Source organism: Ruditapes philippinarum, unplaced genomic scaffold, assembly GCF_026571515.1.
Source record: "Ruditapes philippinarum isolate M1 unplaced genomic scaffold, ASM2657151v2 ctg5329_1_1_1_1, whole genome shotgun sequence".
Taxonomy (NCBI): domain Eukaryota; kingdom Metazoa; phylum Mollusca; class Bivalvia; order Venerida; family Veneridae; genus Ruditapes; species Ruditapes philippinarum.
Window position 1 is genome coordinate 19,539 of NW_026865045.1, and position 22,552 is coordinate 42,090.

Below are 22,552 nucleotides of genomic sequence, written 5' to 3' on the forward strand. Positions count from 1 at the left end.
ACATAAGCAACGCCGATCTTCTTAGCTATCCGCTACTGCCTAAACAACTGTAAGTAAGTCGAAATTTCGAGTTAATAAGTCGAAATTTCGGGTTAATAAATCGAAATTTCGAGTAAATAAGTCGGAATTTCGAGATAATAAGTCGAAATTTCGAGTTACTTAGTCGAAATTTCGGGTTAATGATTCGAGTTAATTAATAAGTCGAAATTTCGATATCCGAAGATTGACGGACAGTGTCGAAAAATTTACGATCCGAAGACTGGCGGAAGGAACCGAAAAGTTGCGATTGTCATTACGTGTGTGCTTGAAATTTTCCTTTTTTATGGAAACGGAGAATGAAACATGTGATTACATGTAGGAAAATGAGTTGTTTTTTATTAAGATAGTTCGGTTCTTTGACGAAATCACTTTCACCTATACCTGTTAATCCAATTTCTCAATTATCACACGTTTTCGCGAAGGAAGGCAATACACATTTGTCTGAAAAAAGTGGTAAGTCATATTCTTGATGTGATTTAACATTTCTCTAGTTTTTACAGTGTTTTATTAATATTTAAATTTCAAATAGATAAATTTGATCTCTGTGACAACAAAATACAAACTGACAAAATTTGGCAATCTCCTGGATTAGACCCCTTTGTATGATTTCGAGACGTTTCTGCCCCAAGACATATCAGCCCCAAATTACCCAAGACGTTTCGGCCCCAGACGTTTCGGGCCTTTACCAAATCAGTCCCTGATTAAGTACTGTGTTTTAAACCGGTATATTAAAATTTCATAGTTATAATAATCATAAATGACAATTTTCATGAAGTGTAGCCTAATTAATTCGGAGTGAACGGTTTGACCCATTTTACAGACTTTTTTTCTTACTGTCAAACCGTTACGCCTAATTTTAACTGTCATTTTTACGCACGGAAAATCTACCGGCAACACTTTCGATAGTTTGGACTGATTTTTACTGCTTAAACCTGAAAGTAACTTCAATTACCTCTAAAGATCAATAGAATATAAATTTTAGTACTAACTTCTCCTAAAAAAATATTAGATTGTACCTGTCTTAACGCATACATGCGATTTATTTCAAATTTGTACTGTCTACTCTATCTTCGGCGGACATGTTATGACGTCATCGTAAAAAATCGATTCCGTGAAAGCTGGTAGTAGCTACCAGTGTGTCTAGCAGGTAAGTGTGGGTTACGCATGAAGATTAAATTAAACAAAATATCGGGGGAAATAAATCTATTCATTATTTTTTAATAAATGTGTGCATTATTAAATACTATTGAAAAGTATCATTGTATTTAACCTAAAATGCAATGGTCGCAAATAGGCTCCGTACAAGTACTGTTGTTTAATATTTTTTAAATATTTTAATACATGTACTCAACATTTATCAATTGGTGGTTTGCCTTCTTGTTTAGTGCTAATGACTGCCAAATGTCACTCTCGGATAAAATACTGACTTCATTTATACATGCATATTTATATGACAATTAAGAACGTAAAAGAAATATTGAAGGAAACTATTTGAAATACACTTCAAATTATTCAGTATTTGTACAAATAATATTTCAAGAGCTCTTTTTCACCGATTGCCGATATATAATACCATATTAAACCAATTGATAAAGTTAAATGTCTTCTTGACATACTTTATTAATTTACTAAAAAGGAACTTTATTGTGATCCAGCCATATGCTGTGTAACTATAAAAGAAGGGTCACATATTTTAATTGAAATAAATTTTAAGTAGAGGATATTAAAAAAAAGTCATTGAGAAGATCAGAATTTTCAAATGAACAGATTAAGAGACTTATAAATGTATAAGGTGTATGTCTTGTTGTTTCATACTGTTTTGGTGACACTTTTGTTTGTGTCCCTTGTTGTTTTCTCGTCTATGGTAAGTATCTTCCCTTTGCCCCTAGTTTTATTTCTTTATTTCGCCCCTCCCCCGAATTTCCTACCCCATTTCCCTGCGCCCGTTAACTTAGTGGTCCTGTTTCATACTGTTTTGGTGACCCTTTTGTTTGTGTCCCTTGTTGTTTTCTCGTCTTTGGTAAGTATCTTCCCTTTGCCCCTAGTTTTATTTCTTTATTTCGCCCCCTCCCCCTTCCCCGAATTTCCTATCCCCTTCCCCTGTGCCCGTTAACTTAGTGGTCCTATTAATCATTCATTTATTTATTTTCTTTGATTTCCTTCTCAGTTGCATTTTAGTGATAAGCCTGACCGTGCTCTCCCTTGTGCCCTGTCCCGTTTTAATTTAGGATCCTCCTGGGCTCCTTGCCAATGGTTCTTGTTCCTGGGTCGTGTGGGGGTTGCGTTCATTGAACGCCGCCTTTCCTTGTTCATCTTGTTTATTATATTGTATACATGTATACCGAACCGTAACAAACAGATAATGATTATCAATACAAGGTTCGGCAAGCAAGCAAAGAAATGTAAAGAAAACAGAAAAAACTTATCCACATACATGTATCCACCCTCCAAAAAAAAAACCCACCAAAAACGCCTGAAACTGCAAAATCGAAACATAAATACACATGAGTGCCAAAGACGGCTCTGGTAGGTGCAAGTTGAAATTTTTAATCAACATCCACAGATGTGTACATAATACGGCGGTAATCATGGAACTTTCAATGTGACACATTCGAGGTGCCGTTCAATGAAAAGCGGGAACTAGCGGGAACATGGAATTTTAAATTGGTATCAGAGGTTTTGGTGTCCTTTTGCGACAGTCGTTCTAACATTTCTCCCATCTGTCTTACATTGTTATGCTATTCAACGTCTAAATAACGGTCACTAAATTTCCGCTTGCTGCGTTTTTATCATAAACCCCGTCATATCTGTGCGACAATTGTATTTTACTGAGGACTGTCTGAAATTCCATTTTACAGTTTGAAATTTTAAGATTTTTTTTTCAGAATTTTAAAGTTATTTTTGGTTGTTTTGAACTTCTTCCCCTACACAACCGTCCTCAATTTCTTTTAAATATAATAAACTAGAAATTGATATGGAGTGTAATATAAATTGAAATTCTTCTTTGCTTCATCATGTATAGTATAATTATAATTCATTAAGATGTACCTACAATTACATTGTATTTTCGTATGTGGGAAATCATGGCAGGGTTATAAAATAAAAAGGTAGTTCAGAAATTTCACCTAATGATCACAGATGTTAAAAAATCCAACTTAATAATATCTAATTTAACAATTTAAACGGACTGTTAAATGCAGTATGATCTGACATCGGACATCATAAACTATTTAATTTCTAAGTAAGGTTATCAGAATTTCCTTTTCACATTCTATTTTTAATGCTAAAATATTTGTGTGTGAATAAAAGAGTTATTCCTGCAATAATTCATATAAAAAACATAAACAAATTGTATAATAAAGGTTGGCAAATACAATCGATTGCCGCCGATACCTGTGTTACACCATGGAAATTTACAATTTTACGGTCTTTTACCATGACACCGCTTTCCAATATGGCCGCTTTCAATAATTTTCAACGATTACAAAATGAAAGTGGAATATTTAGACTTCTGTTCGACTTTGAAGTATGATAATTTGGAACCTTGCATAAAAAACGATTCTCTTTCAGGTAATGTAGACCGTTTCTTTGAAACTTTTCTAGTTTTCGCTCCCAACAACTTCTAATTGGGAAGCGTCCGTGCATAAAAATGCAGTTCGTGGTTGGACTTGGAAAAAGACAGCGCCCGTCCAAAATTATCTCGGTGTCTCTTTGACAAGTCTAATTAGTTGGACTACATGAAGTGGAACGTCAATTTCCAAGTACCTTGAAAGATTTATGATGACTTGTATATTTAATTTTACGTAAAAGATTAAATATTTACCAAAACCATCAAAGATTAAATACTTGTTGCATTTAATGTTAACTTCAATGTTTATAAATATCTCACAATAAATAGCTACTCGTAATTATTTCCTTGATACTGAAAAAATCTAACACATTTAATTATCAGGTAAGGAAAGTTAGTTGTTCATGCACATGAAAATCGAAACATTCGGTCATGTAATTTTACAATGAAAAAAAAACTGAAGCCATAATATCTATAATTCTTTTGTCACTGTCAACATTGTTTGATTAAACTAATTAATAAATATATAGCAGGTACATAGCATTTATAATTTGGTTTCAGTCTTTCAATCACTTTTATAACATCTAGCATCTATCATTATCTTTACTAAGTTTTCTCTGATATTACTTACATAAAGCTATAAACAGTTAATTAGTTACACCTTGAAAAAAATACGTAGGCCTATAGTTTAATTAAGATAAAAAAATAATGTTTTCTAAGGAATAATTGTAATTAACTTTCTTAATCAAGAAGTTTTAGTGGTTTGTTTTATATATTAAGGATAAACCTGCCTTTATTGTTTGTTACACCTTTAAAAACATTAATGTATATCTAAATGGTTCAAGAGATCAAAAGATAATAAATAATTATTTAAAGAATTAAAGTGTCATAATTGTTAATTGTAATTAAATTAATTGTTGTTAATTAATTTAATTAATTGTCTGTACTATATGGTAGGGCCGAAACGTCCAGGGGCCGATTTTTCCACTGGGGCCAATTTGGTTTGGGACCGAAATGGCCTGTTTGCCTTTGTATATTGGAAGTGGCTAGCCATACGGGCCAAAAGTTCTAGCCGTTCGTGAGTCACTTACGGCTACTCAGGACACACTGAATTGTCTAGCCGTACGGCACTTTTCAAAATTATATGAAAGTCGAAAATGCATATGTAATTTTATGTCTTTAAGTGAGGATTTTAACAAAGAAACAGCTATTGTGTTCGTTTGTTTACTTTTTAGCTCGACTATTCGATATGAATAAGTAGAGCAATTGTAGTCACCCGAGCGTCGGCGTAACCACTTATGTTAAGTTTTTTTAATACCTCAAATATTTTCAAAGTCCATTGACATATGGCTTTGAAACTTTGCACACTTGTTCACCATCATGCCCCCAACCTGTAGACAGGAGGGGGTACCTCTATCAAGCATTTTGACAGAATTTTGCCCCTTTTTCGACTTAGAATTTACGTTAAAGTTTTTGTAATACCTCAAATGTTCATAAGGCTTTGAAACATGTTGAAATTTTATACTCTTCTTTGATAGCATAATAGGACCGACTCTCTCCAATGCCTATAACTGTAATATGGATTTAAAGAAAAATTTTGCATTTTTCTCTTTACTGAGAAAATTTCACTTTTTAATCAAGGCTTTTTTTACTATGAAGCACTAAGAATAGTCGAGCGTTGCTGTCCTACCGACAGCTCTTGTTAGATATCAATAGCCGTGTTGCTAGTCAGTACAGTAAAGAAAGTAGGAATATCGATCTTTTTTTGTCATCCCCAGACGGCAAGAAAAAAGTGTTAATTAAGTTGCAGTTGAATTACATCAATTGAAATCGTTTACATGGTTATAATAATATTAATATTCTTTTTTTGTTTCAATAAGTTTAATTCTCAATACCTTTAAAATGAAAAAAAAAAAAGAAACACGAAAATATTTATTGTCGGACTCTAATAATTGCGTCAATTACTGACTGTAAAAGTTTGTCCGCCAGTAATTTGGAAAGTTTGCATGTTCTGTGAAATGCATTTTTAATTAAGGCTAATTGATTATGATTTTTATCTATAAATTTTATATTCAAAAATAAAATTATAAATATTAACAGACGATGCCAGGGTGCTAGTGAGAATACATTTATTTTTGAAAGCGACGAAAACAAACTTTTTTGACCGTTATATGATTATTTATTCCATGTGCCTAATTAAGAAATAAATGATTTAATAATTCATCTTTCATACAAATAAAATAACAAATCATAAGCATAAAAAACACAGACTGTAAAAGACATTATATATGTAACTTTGACATTTATTCAGTGTTCGAAATTAGCAGTAGTCTGATAGCCCCTTACTACTAAATTTCTCCTTGGGCTACCAACTTTTCACAGTAACAAGCCCGACCAGGCTACCATACTTACAGAGGCAATATAAACAACTGTTTTGAACAAATGAATCATGCTAGTGAAGGGCTGCTAGGTGGGTCAAACATGACTTTGGACGTACGTCAAGTGTCACTGACATGATGACTTCCCTTCAATTGAGGTGCCTTGACCTTCGGCGTATTGACCAACGCCTGGTCATGTTTCACAACATCTTGCATGACCAGGTGGCTATCCCTTTCCCAAAGAAGATCATCCCTCTTACAAGATCATCTAGAACATCCCATCTCCATGCATTCCAATAAAATCCAAACTAAAACTGATTACTATAAATATTCATTTTTCCCAAGAACAATAGTCCACTGGAATGCTTTACCACCTGATATCATAAACTTGTCTGGCCCCGAGTTCAGTCTGGCTGTAAGCCGGATTGAACATACATCTCCCTAAAAAACCTATTCTGTTTTTAACAATATACTTATTTCCATTACTTTTATATTCTTTTATTTCAACTCTTTTACTAACATTTTTGTCGGTTGACGCGCGTCAAGTCTAGGTCCCCAGCAGAGGTTTGACTATATCGAAGATAGATAGATAGATAAATTTATGTCTTATGGGATAGTTAATATTCCAATCTGGTAGTCCGACAAGCCTAGTGGATTCAAATCCGAATTTCTTACACTGTTTATTTGTACATGCATTTCCATCATACATTTTCTTTTTTTCACAGAATGGCGGAACATCATTATTAAAGTAAACATGTGGACAAATGCGGGCTCTTTCTTAAAATACCCATTTCAAGACACAAAAAACATGTGCATTTTCGACATTCATATAATTTTGAAAAGTGCCGTACGGCTAGACAATACAGTATATCCTGGCTAGTGGTACGTGACTCACGTACGGCTAGAACTTTTGGCTAGCCGTACGGGCCCGGGGTTTTTCTTACTTAATTGAGCAGAGGCCTTACCCTCATGGTTTTTGGGAACCATTATTGATTTTTTCTTGCAAAATTTGACATGATCTACTGTTTTTAGCTCACCTGTCACAAAGTGACAGGATGAGCTTTTGTGATCGCTTTTCGTCCGGCGTCCGTCCGTCCATCGTCCGTCCGTAAACTTTTACTTTAAATGACATCTTCTCATAAACCACTAAGCCAATTTCATCCAAACTTCACAGGAATGTTCCTTTGGTGGTCACCTTTAAAAATTGTTCAAAGAATTTAATTCCATGCAGAACTCTGGTTGCCATGGCAACCGAAAGAAAAAACTTTAAATATCTTCTTTTAAAAATTCATAAGAGCTAGAGCTTAGATATTTGGCATGAAACATCTTCTAGTGAGTGTCTACCAAGTTTGTTCAAATAAAAGCCCTGGGGTCAAAATTGGCCCCGCCCCGGGGGTCATTGATTTTCCCTATATGCATATAGGGCCGTCCTTAAAAAAATGTTTGTTTGCAGTAACCCGACCCAGAATTTTCAAGGTGGGTAGGTAGGTCGATTTATTTTTTTATTATTTTTTTTTATTGAACTGTACTCCCAAATAAACATGGAATTTCAAAATGCTGGACAATATATGCTTTGATAATCTGGTAACAATTAATAAATTGATAACTGAATTCTAATTTAATAAGAACTACATTTTATTTCTTCTATTAACCTTTAAAAAAACGAAAACAAAGCACAAGGCATAATTTTCTGATTAAAAAAAAAAATATTTTTTTATCCAGACCATGACAAAAAATTTGAGTAGGGGCAAATTTTGTGAGTCGGTCGCGTTACTGCAAACAAACATTTTTTTTAAGGATGGCCTAGTAAAAACTTAAAAAATCTTCTTTTAAAGAACCCAAAGAGCTAGAGCTAAGATATTTAGCATGAAACATGTTCTAATGGATGTCTACCAAGTTTGTTCAAATAAAAGCCCTGGGGTCAAAATTGGCCCCGCCCCGGGGGGTCATTGATTTTCCCTATATGCATATAGTAAAAACTTAAAAAATCTTCTTTTAAAGAACTCAAAGAGCTATGGCTAAGATATTGAGCATCGAACATGTTCTAATAAGTGTCTACCAAGTCTGTTCAAATAAAAGCCCTGGGGTCAAAATTGGCCCCGCCCCGGGGGGGGGGGGGGTCATTGATTTCCCTTTATGCATATAGTAAAAACTTAAAAATCTTCTTTTAAAGAACCAAAAGAGTTAGAGCTAAGATATTTAGCATGAAACATGTTCTAATAAGTGTCTACCAAGTTTGTTCAAATAAAAGCCCTTGGGTCAAAATTGGCCCCACCCCGGGGGTCATTGATTTTCCCTATATGCATATAGTAAAAACTTAAAAAATCTTCTTTTAAAGAACTCAAAGAGCTATGGCTAAGATATTTAGCATCAAACATGTTCTTATAGGTGTCTACCAAGTTTGTTCAAATAAAAGCCCTGGGGTCAAAATTGGCACCGCCCGAGGGGGTCATTGATTTTCCTTATATGTGTATAGCAAAAACTTAAAAAATCTTCTTTGAAAAAACCCAAATAGCTAGAGTTAAGATATTAAGCATGAAACATCTTTTAGTGAGTGTCTACAAAGTTTGTTCAAATAAAAAGCCTTGGGGTCAAAATTGGCCCCGCCCCGGGGGTCATTGATTTTCTTTATATGTGTATAGCAAAAACTTAAAATCTTCTTTGAAAAAACCCAAATAGCTAGAGTTTAGATATTAAGCATGAAACATCTTCTAGTAAGTGTCTACAAAGTTTGTTCAAATAAAAGCCCTGGGGTCAAAACTGGCCCGGCCCCAGGGGTGTCATTGTTTCTAAGTATGTGTGTATAGTAAAAACTTTAAAAAATCTTCTTTTAAAAAGCCCATGAGCTGGAGCTTAGATGTTTAGCATGAAACATCTTCTTATGGGTGTCTACCAAGTTTGTGCAAATAAAAGCCCTTGGTTAAATTGGCCCTGCAACGTTGGGGGGGTGGGGTTGGGGGGCCTATATACAGGTGAGCGACCTCAGGGCCATCATGGCCCTCTTGTTAGTTGTGTCAGCTTTATATGACAGGTTTTAATTTTGTTCCCCCCCCCCAAGTTATTTGAAGTTGAAGGAAGAAACACCATCAAACCAAAATGGAGAGTAATACTACACAAAAATGCCCAGTGTTCAAAATCTAAAGTTGTCTTCTTTCTTGCAAATTGAACAAGTCTAGTTGTTAACCAACTTTTACAAACTTTTTTCTATTGTCAGTCATTTAATGCCTTTCAGCTGGATAAAACTAATCCAGAAACATTCCCTGTAGACTATTGCTAAGGCAAAAACAGCCTAAAATCAATACATTTGCAGTCAACTATGAATGTGTCTTAATTATACAGAACATAATCATATGAACACCTAAATAGGTGTTAAATAATGATTTAGGAGGTCATGAACAAAGTTGTTTTTATTATATGTTAGGTCATTTTTACAGGCATTGTTCAATCTGATATATCTTACAACTTGTATACATTGTACTTAGATTACAACTTATATGTTTGATGTGCATTAATACATTGATTCATTGAATGATTGTGGTTATTATACGTATTGAATAAGTAATATATAAATGATTTATCCCACACCTGTGCCGATTTTGTGACTCCGTAAATATGGTATTGCATAGCCGTGCATATATTTTGACGTGACATCATTTGCGTTATACAAACATAGTGTAAAGACGCGCTAAATGTTAGCGTTATACTATGGGAAAAATGACTCTTATTTCACTTGAAACGGTCTTTATTTTGGGTATGTGATAAATAGAATATTAAATTCGTGTAAGTTCAATACTGAATACTGAAAGAGGCTCGCATAATATAATTTTATTCAACTTGTGCAATAAATTCAGTATTGAACTTACACTCATTCAATATCCTCTATATATTGTTTTTTCAGGTGCATAGAAAATTAACATGTCTCCTATGAAATGCCATTATGAGGTTCTTGGAGTTCAAAGGGATGCAAATGCTGAGGAGCTCAAAAAGTCATACAGAAAACTTGCACTTAAATGGCATCCTGGTAAGTCTTTTTCATTGTCTATTAATCAGATTTAGAGGGGTTTTTTTCCAGTATATTGAAAATATGCCTAAAATTGTGGGATTGGGAATTTTAGCAATAATGTTAAAATGTTAAACAAACCATGTACATGTATAAATATATACATTTTTTTTACTATATGATTGTTGGAGCAATTACGATTCTTATTATTCTTGTGATATTTGTTGTTTTTCTTTGTATACTTCAAAGCTTCATATCACAATAATTTCTATGTCTGTGTGATTTAAGACAAGAACCCTGATAATATAGATGAGTGTACTCAACAGTTCCGGTTGGTCCAGCAGGCCTATGAAGTATTGGGAGATCCACAAGAACGAGCCTGGTATGACAAACATAGAGAAGCTATTCTACGAGGAGGTATGATGTTATCTTTTAATGTTTCTAACTCAGTGTCTATTCTAGGATTCAAAAAACAGGGAGGATTTTTATCGAAAAGTGAGAATTTACTACATTTGCTGATCTTTTTCCTTCTTTCTCTACTGGTTCGGATCACCAAAACCATTAAATTCCAAAATTTGGAAGTCAAGAGACTCAGTGTAAAATGTCTGACATTGACAGTCATCTTATTTAGGTAAAGAAGGAAAAGCATTATACTTCTGACATCTCAAAACAAAATCAAGGAGTAAATAACTCCCAAACTTCCACAAACAGATGCCCTGCAAAACAATAAAGTCATAATATCATAATTGTTTAACTGTAAACTATTTCAGGACTTGGTCAAGGTGATAATTATGAAGACAATTGTTTAGATGTATTCCAGTATTTCAACTCCTCTTGTTACCAAGGTTACGGTGATGATAAAGAGGTATGTACAATTTGTTTGTTTGTTTGATTGGGTTTTATGTCACACCAACACAGTATAGGTCATATGGCGACGTTCCAGCTTTACTTGTGGAGGAAAACCTCAGGTGCCCCTCAGTGCATTATTTCAGGCACAAACGGGCAACTGAGTAGAACCACTGATGTTCTGTAAGCCAGCTGGATAACTTCCTCACATGAAAGAATCCAAAGTCCCTGTTGGGATTCGAACCCAGAGTGGTAAGGGGCAAGTGGTTTGAAGTCAACGACCTTAACCTGTCAGCTACGGATGCCCCATGTATGTACATGTAACAAACCATATATGTTCTTCTTCAAACTTCTACCTGTATAGACAATATTATAAAATAGACTTTATTTTGATTTTTATTCACAATTACATTGAATTTAAGGAATTGCAAATGTATATTCATCTCTAGCTTTATCTTTTTTGGTGGAGAAATAAAATGTCTTTTATTTTTCTGATTTTAGGGATTTTATGGTGTGTATGATGAGGTATTTAAAACATTGGCTGAGGAGGACAGGCAGTTTGTGGAAGAGGAAGATTTTGTTGTCTATGATTTTGGTGATTCTAAATCAGTTTATGAAGAGGTTTGTAAAGGCATTGATATACAATTGAATTGATAAAAGATTTCAAAAGTATTCATGAATATTATGATACTTTATCAAGATTTAACAAAAGGGCCATGATGGCCCTGAGGTCGCTCACCTGTATATAGGCCCCCCCAACCCCCACCCCCCCCAAACGTTGCAGGGCCAATTTAACCAAAGGGCTTTTATTTGCACAAACTTGGTAGACACCCATAAGAAGATGTTTCATGCTAAACATCTAAGCTCTAGCTCATTGGGCTATTTAAAAGAAGATTTTTTTTAAGTTTTTACTATACACATATAGTTAAAAACAATGACACCCCTGGGGCCGGGCCAGTTATGACCCCAAGGTTTTTATTTGAACAAACTTTGTAGACACTTACTAGAATATGTTTCATGCTTAATATCTAAACTCTAGCTATTTGGGTTTTTTCAAAGAAGATTTTAAGTTTTTGCTATACACATATAAGGAAAATCAATGACCCCGGGGCGGGGCCAATTTTGACCCCAGGTCTTTTATTTGAACAAACTTGGTAGACACTCACTAAAAGATGTTTCATGCTTAATATCTTAACTCTAGCTATTTGGGTTTTTTCAAAAAAGATTTTTTAAGTTTTTGCTATACAAATATAAGGAAAATCAATGACCCCCCCCCCCCCGGGGCGGGGCCAATTTTGACCCCAGGGCTTTTATTTGAACAAACTTGGTAGACACCTATTAGAACATGTTTGATGCTAAATATCTTAACCATAGCTCTTTGAGTTCTTTAAAAGATGATTTTTTAAGTTTTTACTATATGCATATATAGTGAAAATCAATGACCCCCCGGGGCGGGGTCAATTTTGACCCCTGGGCTTTTATTTGAACAAACTTGGTAGACACTTATTAGAACATGTTTCATGCTAAATATCTTAACTCTAACTCTTTTGGTTCTTTATAAGAAGATTTTTTAAGTTTTTACTATATGCATATAGGGAAAATCAATGACCCCCTGGGGCGGGGCCAATTTTGACCCCAGGGCTTTTCTTTGAACAAACTTGGTAGACACCTATTAGAACATGTTTGATGCTCAATATCTTAGCCATAGCTCTTTGAGTTCTTTAAAAGAAGATTTTTTAAGTTTTTACTATATGCATATAGGGAAAATCAATGACCCCCCGGGGCGGGGTCAATTTTGACCCCAGGGCTTTTATTTGAACAAACTTGGTAGACACTCACTAGAAGATGTTTCATGCCAAATATCTAAGCTCTAGCTCTTATGGTTTTTTAAAAGAAGATATTTAAAGTTTTTTCTTTCGGTTGCCATGGCAACCAGAGTTCTGCATGGAATTAAATTCTTTGAACAATTTTTAAAGGTGACCACCAAAGGAACATTCCTGTGAAGTTTGGATGAAATTGGCCTTGTGGTTTATGAGGAGATGTCATTTAAAGTAAAAGTTTACGGACGACGGACGGACGACGGACGCCGGACGAAAAGCGATCACAAAAGCTCACCCTGTCACTTTGTGACAGGTGAGCTAAAAAGCTAAAAGTTTATTAATTTTCATCACATTCCCATGAAGCTTTTGTGACTTTGTGAACTCAGTGAATAAAATAATATATTGCTCGCCAGAGGCTCGCATAATATAATTTTATTGAAGTTGTTTGATAAATTCAGTATTGAACCTAGACTGGTTCAATATTCTCTATGAAGTGAATAGAGATCGGATTATTTTCAGCATTAAACTAAATAAGTGAAAAAAGAACTTGACTTTTTCAAAATCTAATTATATGTGTAACTTAAAGTAATTAAGATTACCTGAATCTTTGATAATATGAATTAAACAGGTAGTGAAACCATTTTATGACTACTGGGAGAGTTACTGTACAGCTAAGTCGTATGTATGGGTAGAGAAATATGATACAAGAGAAGCCCCAGATAGGAGGGTACGCAGACTCATGGAGGCAGAGAATAAGAAACTCAGAGATGCTGCTAAAAAAGAGAGAAATGAAGAAATAAGGGTAATGGTTTTCAAATATGGCGATTATAACCTTTATCATGTAATATTATGTTTGTAAACTTGTCATTGCTTTTGATACTACAATGTGTTTAATCATTAGAGTGCTTCAGTTAAGCAAACAGCAGTTTAAAGCCTTGTCAGTCTACGCATACATGTATACTGGTAACTTAGGCAAGTCATCATTGCTGTAAAGCATTTAAGGTGACAACAGACACTTTTCGTGGTACTCACATAAATGTCATTTAAACCAACTTATTTTAGTAATAATTGTTATCTATTTAATCTTTGTGCATTAAATGTCGTTGATCATCATAAAAAATAACATATTTGAAAAAAATGCCTTTGTAAATGATTGATTTTTAATAAAAATCCAAAAAATTTTAAATCATCATATCAAAGTCATTTTTTATTTTTTTGTCATCAAACTTTTGGAAAATAAACATACTTATAATATCTGGGGAACCGTGTCTCAAATTTTTTCTATCTTTTCTCAAAAAAATATTACGTAACGTCAAACATTTTATGCGACTTTTTTCACCATACATATTACGTAATTAAAGATAATTAAGTGGCTGATTGAGCAAACAAAAATCCCTGACACGGTTCCCTCTGTAAATAAATTACCTTTCATGTGCTTTAAACCGCATGTTAATTGCTTGATTATTAAAAAAGTTATGCTGATTCAAAGTTAGTCCGACCCGCATCAAACGAAGTGTCATAAATCGGCTGTTCTCTCTCGGACCCCTATGTTTCACGCTAAATAATTGCATAATACACAAATATCGCACCAGAGAGGGTCACAAGTTGCGGTAACATACTCTAACAACATTTTATGACCCAGTGACATCTGACCAATTAAAAAGTTGCTGATTAATATCAGTTTATAACAGAAATTTCTTCAAATCTTAACGTGATTTACCGTCCGTCTGGTATCGGTCGCACATGTCACGTGACTTTCGGTAAAATTTGAGGCACTCGGTGGGGGAAATGGAACGTATTTGCGCACCGCTAGCGGGGTATATAATTGTTTCACTTTTGAAAATCATCAGCATTATTTTTATATTATACCAGTGTCACTCCGTGTATTCGCTTATGAAATTCCGTTAAAATATAAATTAAAATAACAAAAAACTGAGCTTCTGACGGTCTTTTAAAGTCCATGGTAGATGTACAAATAAGAACGGGATATTATATATTTTTTCCTCCAAATTGATATAAATGCTTAACATATTTTAATAGAAATAAAAGGTATCACTCGATCAATAAGATCTGACCTTTTTAACCAGGTTTTCCGAAGGAAAAAACTGGTTATTAGATTGAGGTATGTCGGCGGGCGGACGGGCGGGCGGGCGTAAACAATTTCTTCTGTGCGCAACTCCTCCTACATTTCTCAACGGATTTTGACCAAACTTTCACAGAAGCTTTGTCATCAAGTGCCCTGGCGCATATTGTCGGGGTTTTGCGATTAGATAATATTTGACCTAATTATGGCCCTTTGTTTTTTTTTCCTTATATAAAATATATAGTGAACAATTTCTTCTGTGCGCAACTCCTCCTACATTTCTCAACGGATTTTGACCAAACTTTCTCAGAAGCTTTGTCATCAAGTGCCCTGACACATATTGCCAGGGTTTTGCAATTGGTATATATTTGACCTAATTATGGCCCTTTGTTTTTTTTCCTTATATAGAATATATAGTTTCTGTGCGCAACTCCTCCTACATTTCTCAACGGATTTTGACCAAACTTTCACAGAAGCTTTGTCATCAAGTGCCCTGGCGCATATTGTCGGGGTTTTGCGATTAGATAATATTTGACCTAATTATGGCCCTTTGTTTTTTTCCCTTATATAAAATATATAGTGAACAATTTCTTCTGTGCGCAACTCCTCCTACATTTCTCAACGGATTTTGACCAAACTTTCTCAGAAGCTTTGTCATCAAGTGCCCTGACACATATTGCCAGGGTTTTGCAATTGGTATATATTTGACCTTATTATGGCCCTTCGTTTTTTTTTCCTTATATAGAATATATAGTGAACAATTTCTTCTGTGCGCAACTCCTCCTACATTTCTCAACGGACTTTGACCAAACTTTCTTAGAAGCTTTGTTATCAAGTGCCTGGCACATATTGTCGGGGTTTTGTGATTGGAAAATATTTGACCGAATTATGGCCCTTTGTATATTTTTTCCTTATACAGAATATATAGAGAACAATTTCTTCTGTGCTCAACTCCTCCTACATTTCTCAATGGATTTTGACCAAACTTTCACAGAAGCTTTGTCATCAAGTGCCCTGGCGCTCACTAAATTCCCATGTTTCTTCCAAGACATCATTCAAGTATTTTTTTAAAATTGTGAACATACTTTTCTTGATATCGCACAAAACACCACACGCCAATATTGTTGACGAAAGAAAATGACAAGAGACGCAAAAATGCAAAAATTAAGCAAAAATAAAGTACTGTTTACCTTTCTAAACATTTGGGGAAAAAAGGCGAATAGACAACATAAAATTTCTCAATCATTTTTGTTTGAGGAATATTAAAAAAGCCATAATTCCTCCTAAAAGTTTAATTAAAAACAAATGCCCCTTCATGACAAAGCTTCTGTGAAATATTTTGCTGAAAACCTGGTTGCATCGCATTGCGATGTTCCTTGTTTACTTCTATTATCATGAATATCATCTATGCATCTAAGCACGGCATAGAGATCCAGTTTCTACTGGGATATACAATAAATTCTATACTTTGTCCCAGGTTTATTAGTACTGTGTTCGATTTACTGGCGAACAATTTATTCAAACCATTCACTGATAATATATTTTATTATCTTTTTTATTGATTCATAGAGAAATAATCATCCTTAGACAACCTAAAATGGTTTAGAAATTTGTCAGGGACACCTTACCACAAGTCATATATAGGCGTTCACATAAAAAATGTTGTCTGTTTTTGTTGTTGTTTTACTTGACATTGTTAGAAAACGAGGTTGAATGTAAAGCAAGCCCTTGAATCCGTACAAAGTCCATAAACTCAATGTAATATCTATCAGATTAACGGGACAGACAAATTATTTTCACACATTATGGATATTTTAGCAACTACATTTTTAATCAACCCCGTGGTCGTGCGATTTACCGCTATGCTTAATTATTTATGTTTCATACATTATGTTACGTACATTGGCCGACAATTTCTTATTTTATAAAAAAGGCTTAATAAAAGGTAGACGATATTCGGTATTTGTACGATACATGAATTACGAGTAGTATGGACCAGTATGGACCGGTAATTCACGCATATATGGAACTACCGATTTCCCTCATTGATGCCTCAACAGGGGGCGGAGCGTTATCGATAATTGACAGGTTACGCGAATAGCAGATAAAAATGGTACAGGTACCGTTTTAAAACATTTAAAAACACATTTTTTGGACTAACTGCTTCCAAAATTAAATCACGAATGTGTTCAGAAAAGATGGATAAATCTACTAGGCAAAAAATCTCATTTTAGGTATTTTCAGTGATAATTGACTCTGTTGTCACCTTAAGATAATAATTATCAAATTAAGAATAAGTTCACTGATAGTAAACATTTCCTCCTAGAAATATGTGTTGGTACAAAGGTCAAGTATCATGTGTTTGATATGAATGATCATAGTTTCTTATTTGTGTGTCTGTATGTAATACTGTCTATTTTATTACCAAAACATAGAGCTATTATAATTAATTCATGAACACAAATGTTCTCTGCTACAACATATTTAAACTTGAATTCTAGCTTAGCCATATATATTTCTCTATTTATCTTGTTTCTTTTAGTGTAAATAAATAGTAAAACATGTGTATTTATTTATATATATATTTTTTTGTCTTTAGGCATTAGCAAAGTTTGTAAAGAAGCGAGACAAAAGAGTCCAGGAATATAAGGTAACTTATAAGTGTTAGTTTATTACTAAGTTGTTTTTTATGCCACTGGATCAGTAGATTTGGAGGTCTTGTTGTTTCCGGTCAGTACTTTTGTTTTCTGTCACTTGACCATAACACTGCAGTCCTTCCACTTACCACCTCCACAGGTGCATGTACCTTGATAAGTCCCTATTAGAGGTCAAAGGTCACAAGGGAAAAACCCTTCGGGCATGTCGTTCATCTGAATTCTTATTGTAACTTTTTTTCTGATTATTTGTTGCAAAAGTCCTATACTTGTGTAGATACTTTATTGTATTATCAGGTGTAACATGTTTGTTTTTCCCTATTGGCTGTATGTATGTTTAAAGCTATGGTTTTTGTGGTCAAGTGAGTAAGGTTGTTGACTTTTAATCTCTTACTGGGTAGATTTGAACCCTGCCAGGAATGTTGATATCCTTTATGTTGGGAAACTAGTTAAGGTAAAAGAAGGTGGTTCTACTTCTGTTGCCAGGTTTTGTCTGAAATAATGTATAAAAAATACTGATTTTTTTACCACAACATACGCTGAAAAGTTGACATGTGACATGAAAATGTTGTTGCAGCTTATATCTTGACTAAAAATAATAAATAGAAACGAAAATTTTAAAGACAAAAAAATGTTACAGACTTGAGCACAATTGAAATATCATGTTATTATTATCATGTTATTATTTTTAAAAGAAAAAGTTAGAGGAGAGAGCAGAAGAAATTAAACAGAAAGCAAAGGAACAAAGAGAAAGACATCTGGAGGAAGGGAGGAAGTATGTTTATTTCTTGCTGTATTCATAAACTTATCCAAAATGATATTTGTTCATCTTTTGTTCGATAAAAAAATATCAGGTTTCATATACAATAAGTAATAGGTAGATTAATTTTGTATGTAGACTAATATAGCTGTTGCATGTTATATTTGTTTAAATACTTTTACAAAATTTGCATTTATACTTTTACAAAATTTGCATTTCAGAATTTTGGATTTTATCATGTACCTGATAATTTCAGGAAAATGGAGAACTATAAAGAGGCAGCATGGTCTTCAGCATCAGGTCTAGAAGACCATTACAAAGAACTGGAGGCCAAATATGATGAACAGTTTAATGAAAGTAAGGGAACAATTCATGTTTTTATAAAAGAAATAAATAAGACAAATTTTGAAATTCTTAGCTGTAATAAACTTTATATCAAATGAATAATATTGTATGAATCCAAACAATTCAGATTTGTAAAAAGTATATTGAGCATAATGGAAAAAAGCTAAGATGATTTAAATCTTGGACTTTTTGTGGAAAAAAAATCTGGAGAAAGAGTGACCCCTTAGAAGCATGAATCACAAGACTATACATGGAAATTGCAGGCTTGGTTTGATTGAGTCTGTACATGAGGGATAATGTAAAAACCTTGTTAAAGGTAGCAAGTTTAGTGGTTAGTAATTGGGAGCTGTGGCCTAGTGGTCAAAGTGTCTGCCTGTCAACCTAAGGATCATGGGTTCAAGTGCTCAGGTCTCTACTTTGTTTACGTGTATGTAGGAAGCAGACTTGAAAGCAATTTATATAATTAGCAAGATCTTGTTTCTCATTGGAGCATAAATAAGTTTAAACTATCCGTGTTGGTTGATGTACATTATATATGTATTAAACATTTAGGTAATAGTGATGTTGAGGAAGACGGGGAAGAAGAAAACTACTATGATGATTTGTATTGTGTTGCCTGTGATAGAATGTTCAAAAATGAGAAAAGGTTGGTGAATTTCCTCTCTAAATACTGTGTCAGTAATGACATACCTATATGCCACAGAACCAGACCACTGCACGCTCAGTGCATCCTGACCTTACATCTTAACTTACTTTTGCTTTATTTTTGTAGCATTTTTGATATGAACAATGATTGATTGAAGGAGTTAATTTCATATTTACATCAGTAAAAAGAAAAAGTAAATATCAAAATTAAATTATGAAATTAAAAAAAAAATATTTTTTGATGTAGATGTTATGTCATCTGCAAGTATCATTAATCACCATTTTTTATTTGGAGCAAGAAAAGAAATGTGAGTACATTCTTATATGTCATGGAAATATTTTATTTTTCAAAGTTTCAAGAATCATGAGAAGTCAAAGAAGCATAAAGACTTGGTTGCTATCATAAAAGCTCATCTAGCAGAAGAAGAGGAGGAGTTAGGTGAAGAAATGGGTGGAGACACAGACAGATTGACATCTGAGGTTCCTGAGGAGGAGGAGGAGCCTGAAGAAAACAATGCACCTCAAAGGTTCGATTAAAAACTTTTAATTTCTGTGATGTCAATATTGTATCTGTATTGAAGATTTCAAAAAAAAAAATAGAATATAAAAAAATTGCTAGTTGGAAAGTTATTACTTAAAGTACCCTTTAGTATTGGAATTGTGCAAAACATTTTTTTTTCGGTGTTATTGAAACAGAATTTTTTTATAAATCTGAACACACATGAATTGTCCCAAAGATGTTTAAATGAAATATATCTGTCATTAACTTTTTTTGATGTATGTGGAAAATTTTATGTCATTTATAGACTGTCTAAGAAGCAGAAAAAGAAAAGAAAGCAACAAAAGAATGCAGCTGAGGTTAGTATTATTGATTAACTTACGAGTATATATGATAAAAATGCTTGCAGAAGATAATTTCAGTTGACAATACATAATGATAAAAAAAAATGTTGAGAAATTGAAAAACAGTCTCTTAGCAGTTTTGAAAAGAAATGATCATATGGAAAGGCTGCGGTGTATATCAATCTTGGAAGTGTGTTTATTGACCTCAAATAAGTAAGTTTTAGCTTGGCAGGGCATTATTTTTCTTCATGTTAATTTTTTAGGTGTTGCTATGTAAAATCCATTAAATCTATACATGAAGTGTTTTAAAAGTATTGTTAAGTGGAAAATAAATTTAACCAGTTACATTTTAAAGTTTGTTTTTTGATTAATGGATTTTTACCCCATATTTTTAAACCTTTTGATGTTATCCCAAAAAATTTAGATTTTAAATTGATGCTGGAATAAATTGTTGAAAAAAAATCAGACTTGTAGTTTAATACAACACTTGTTTAGTTTCAAAAAAGGCTTTTAATTTTTGGGAAAATTTTAAAATTTGGAAAAAATTAACTGAAAAAAACAAATTTAAAAAATTGCACAAAGGTTGAAGGTTAATTTGTTGTATTGGGGGCCCCAAAAATATTTAAAAATGTTGAAATTAAGGAAACTTTATTAAATGGTTTTAAATTTTTTCCTTTTCATTTATAGGCCAGCAATGCAAACAGTGATAATGTAGAAAGTGTTCCTTCTCAGCCAAATATTGAGGAAAACACCAATAAAAGGTAAGGTTATTACCATCAAAGATATTCTCTTGTAATTGGAATTACTTGCTCAATAAAAATAAAAATCCATTCCAGTAGGGAAAGTGACTGCAGTAATCATTTTAACACAGTTATGACCCCTATTCTGTAAAAAATTATCGGTGTTGGTTAAGTTTTATATTAAAGCAGCACCCTCCAGATTAATGCTTATTAAAATTTTGAAAATAAAATTAAATGTATATTATTGTATAGTAACCAAAAGAAATCATTTTACACATTATCATTGCCACTAGCAACCCACGTTAAATACAAAAAGAGGTCAAAATATGCAAAAATGCCCTTACTGCGTTAGTAACACAGTAGAAATATACATGTAGTTACACATAATGAAAAAAATTCACCATTAATTGCTTATAACATGCAAATTATTACTTTGAATCTTGAATCTTTCTACTTTGCCAAAAAATCTTAGTACATTTTTCACAAGTTTGATTTATTGAAAATATTTTCGCCTCATCTGGAGGCATGCCTGCTTAAAGGGCTCGTTTTTTATCCAAAACCATTAAAGAAATTAATCATTATCTTAGTTCATTGTTCACTATCAACATTTTCATTTGGCAAAATTGTGGGAAAGAGGATTATGCCTGTTTATTCAGTTAGTAGTATTAAGAAGAATTAAAGTCTTAAACTGCAAATTGACATTTTTCATTTATATTTAAAATGTATTTGATGGAATTGCATTTTTCATTTATATTTAAAATGTATTTGATGGAATTGCATTTTCATTTATATTTAAAATGTATTTGATGGAAGTGTGTTCCAACATGTGTTCATTTACTTTTCTTGCAGTAAGTCAAAGCGAGAAAAGAGACGGGAGAAGAAGAACAAGTTTCTGATAGTTTAAGGGGGAGAAGGTATTTAGAATATTTCTTACAACAATCCCCTTATTGGGAAAAGCTCAAATTTTTTTGATTTGGTTGTTTTTTGCCCCAAAACCTGTTGTTTTTCTAATGTTTTCCAGCTTCCCATTTTTGAAATTTTCCTTTTAGAAGGTTGTCAATAAAAAAAGAGGTAACGCAAGATTACAGGGCCCCGCTTTTACTTGAGGTGGGCTAACATTTTCTGTTAAAAAAGGCTTTTTGTGCTCTCGTAATTAGAAAATATTTGTAGTGTCTTAATAAACATTTTTTTCAAAGTATTAAAAAATGAATCATTTTTTTTAAATTTTGAAAATGAACCTATTATTTTTTTTGTAAACAGAATGTTTTATAAGTGCCATTTGCATGTAGAATTTTTTCATTTGATTTTTTTTGCCAATTATTAAATTGTTTTTTGTATGGTATCCCCGCCTGTCACTGGAGTACATTTATTTTTAAAACCCACCACTACCATCTATTGGTAAAAAAATTGGGTTTTTGTGACAATGTCCTGTTTTGTTTTTTTCAGGGGGTTATTTTTGATGATGACCCTGAAACAAATGAAAAAGGGAGAAAATAAAAATGTTGGGGAAAGGGGAAATTTAATCGGGGAAACAAAAAAGTGTAGAAAAACCTATATTAGAAAATTTTTGGGGCGACTGTTTTTAGATGTGCCCCAGTGATTCGGGTAGTCCAAATTGGACAAAAAGTTGAAGATTTTCCTCTGAACAGATCCATATACAAAAAAATAAAAAGAAGAAACAAAAGAGCAAGCCAGATCCGAATCAGAAACCAGTAAGTAAATTTTACAAGTTTATATTATTTTATTTGACTAGCAAGCAAAAGAAGCCCAAGTGCTATGTTATTAACTAGTAAAATTATAAGTCCTTAGGTGATAGTTGAAACCTTACTGC

At 33.3% G+C, this 22,552-nt stretch overlaps 1 protein-coding gene across 1 annotated transcript; it reads left to right on the forward strand.

Annotated features, from left to right (window-relative positions):
• Window positions 1–274: 274 nt before the first annotated feature.
• Window positions 275–21,625, forward strand: LOC132727662 (dnaJ homolog subfamily C member 21-like). Its single transcript, XM_060713229.1, has 14 exons — window positions 275–354; window positions 9,884–10,006; window positions 10,274–10,402; window positions 10,756–10,850; window positions 11,333–11,452; window positions 13,280–13,453; window positions 17,334–17,384; window positions 18,084–18,163; window positions 18,405–18,505; window positions 19,046–19,139; window positions 19,492–19,665; window positions 19,945–19,996; window positions 20,669–20,742; window positions 21,571–21,625. The coding sequence occupies exons 2-14, from the start codon at window positions 9,901–9,903 to the stop codon at window positions 21,623–21,625; spliced, it is 1,305 nt and encodes a 434-aa protein (XP_060569212.1). The 5' UTR covers window positions 275–354; window positions 9,884–9,900.
• Window positions 21,626–22,552: the final 927 nt, after the last annotated feature.

Coding starts and splice junctions, on each gene's coding strand:
- LOC132727662 (XM_060713229.1), top strand. CDS start 9,901: ATGTCTCCTATGAAATGCCATTATGAGGTTCTTGGAGTTCAAAGGGAT. Junction 17,385..18,083: donor AAAGAGTCCAGGAATATAAG/GTAACTTATAAG, acceptor TATTTTTAAAAG/AAAAAGTTAGAGGAGAGAGC. Junction 19,997..20,668: donor AACAAAAGAATGCAGCTGAG/GTTAGTATTATT, acceptor TTTCATTTATAG/GCCAGCAATGCAAACAGTGA.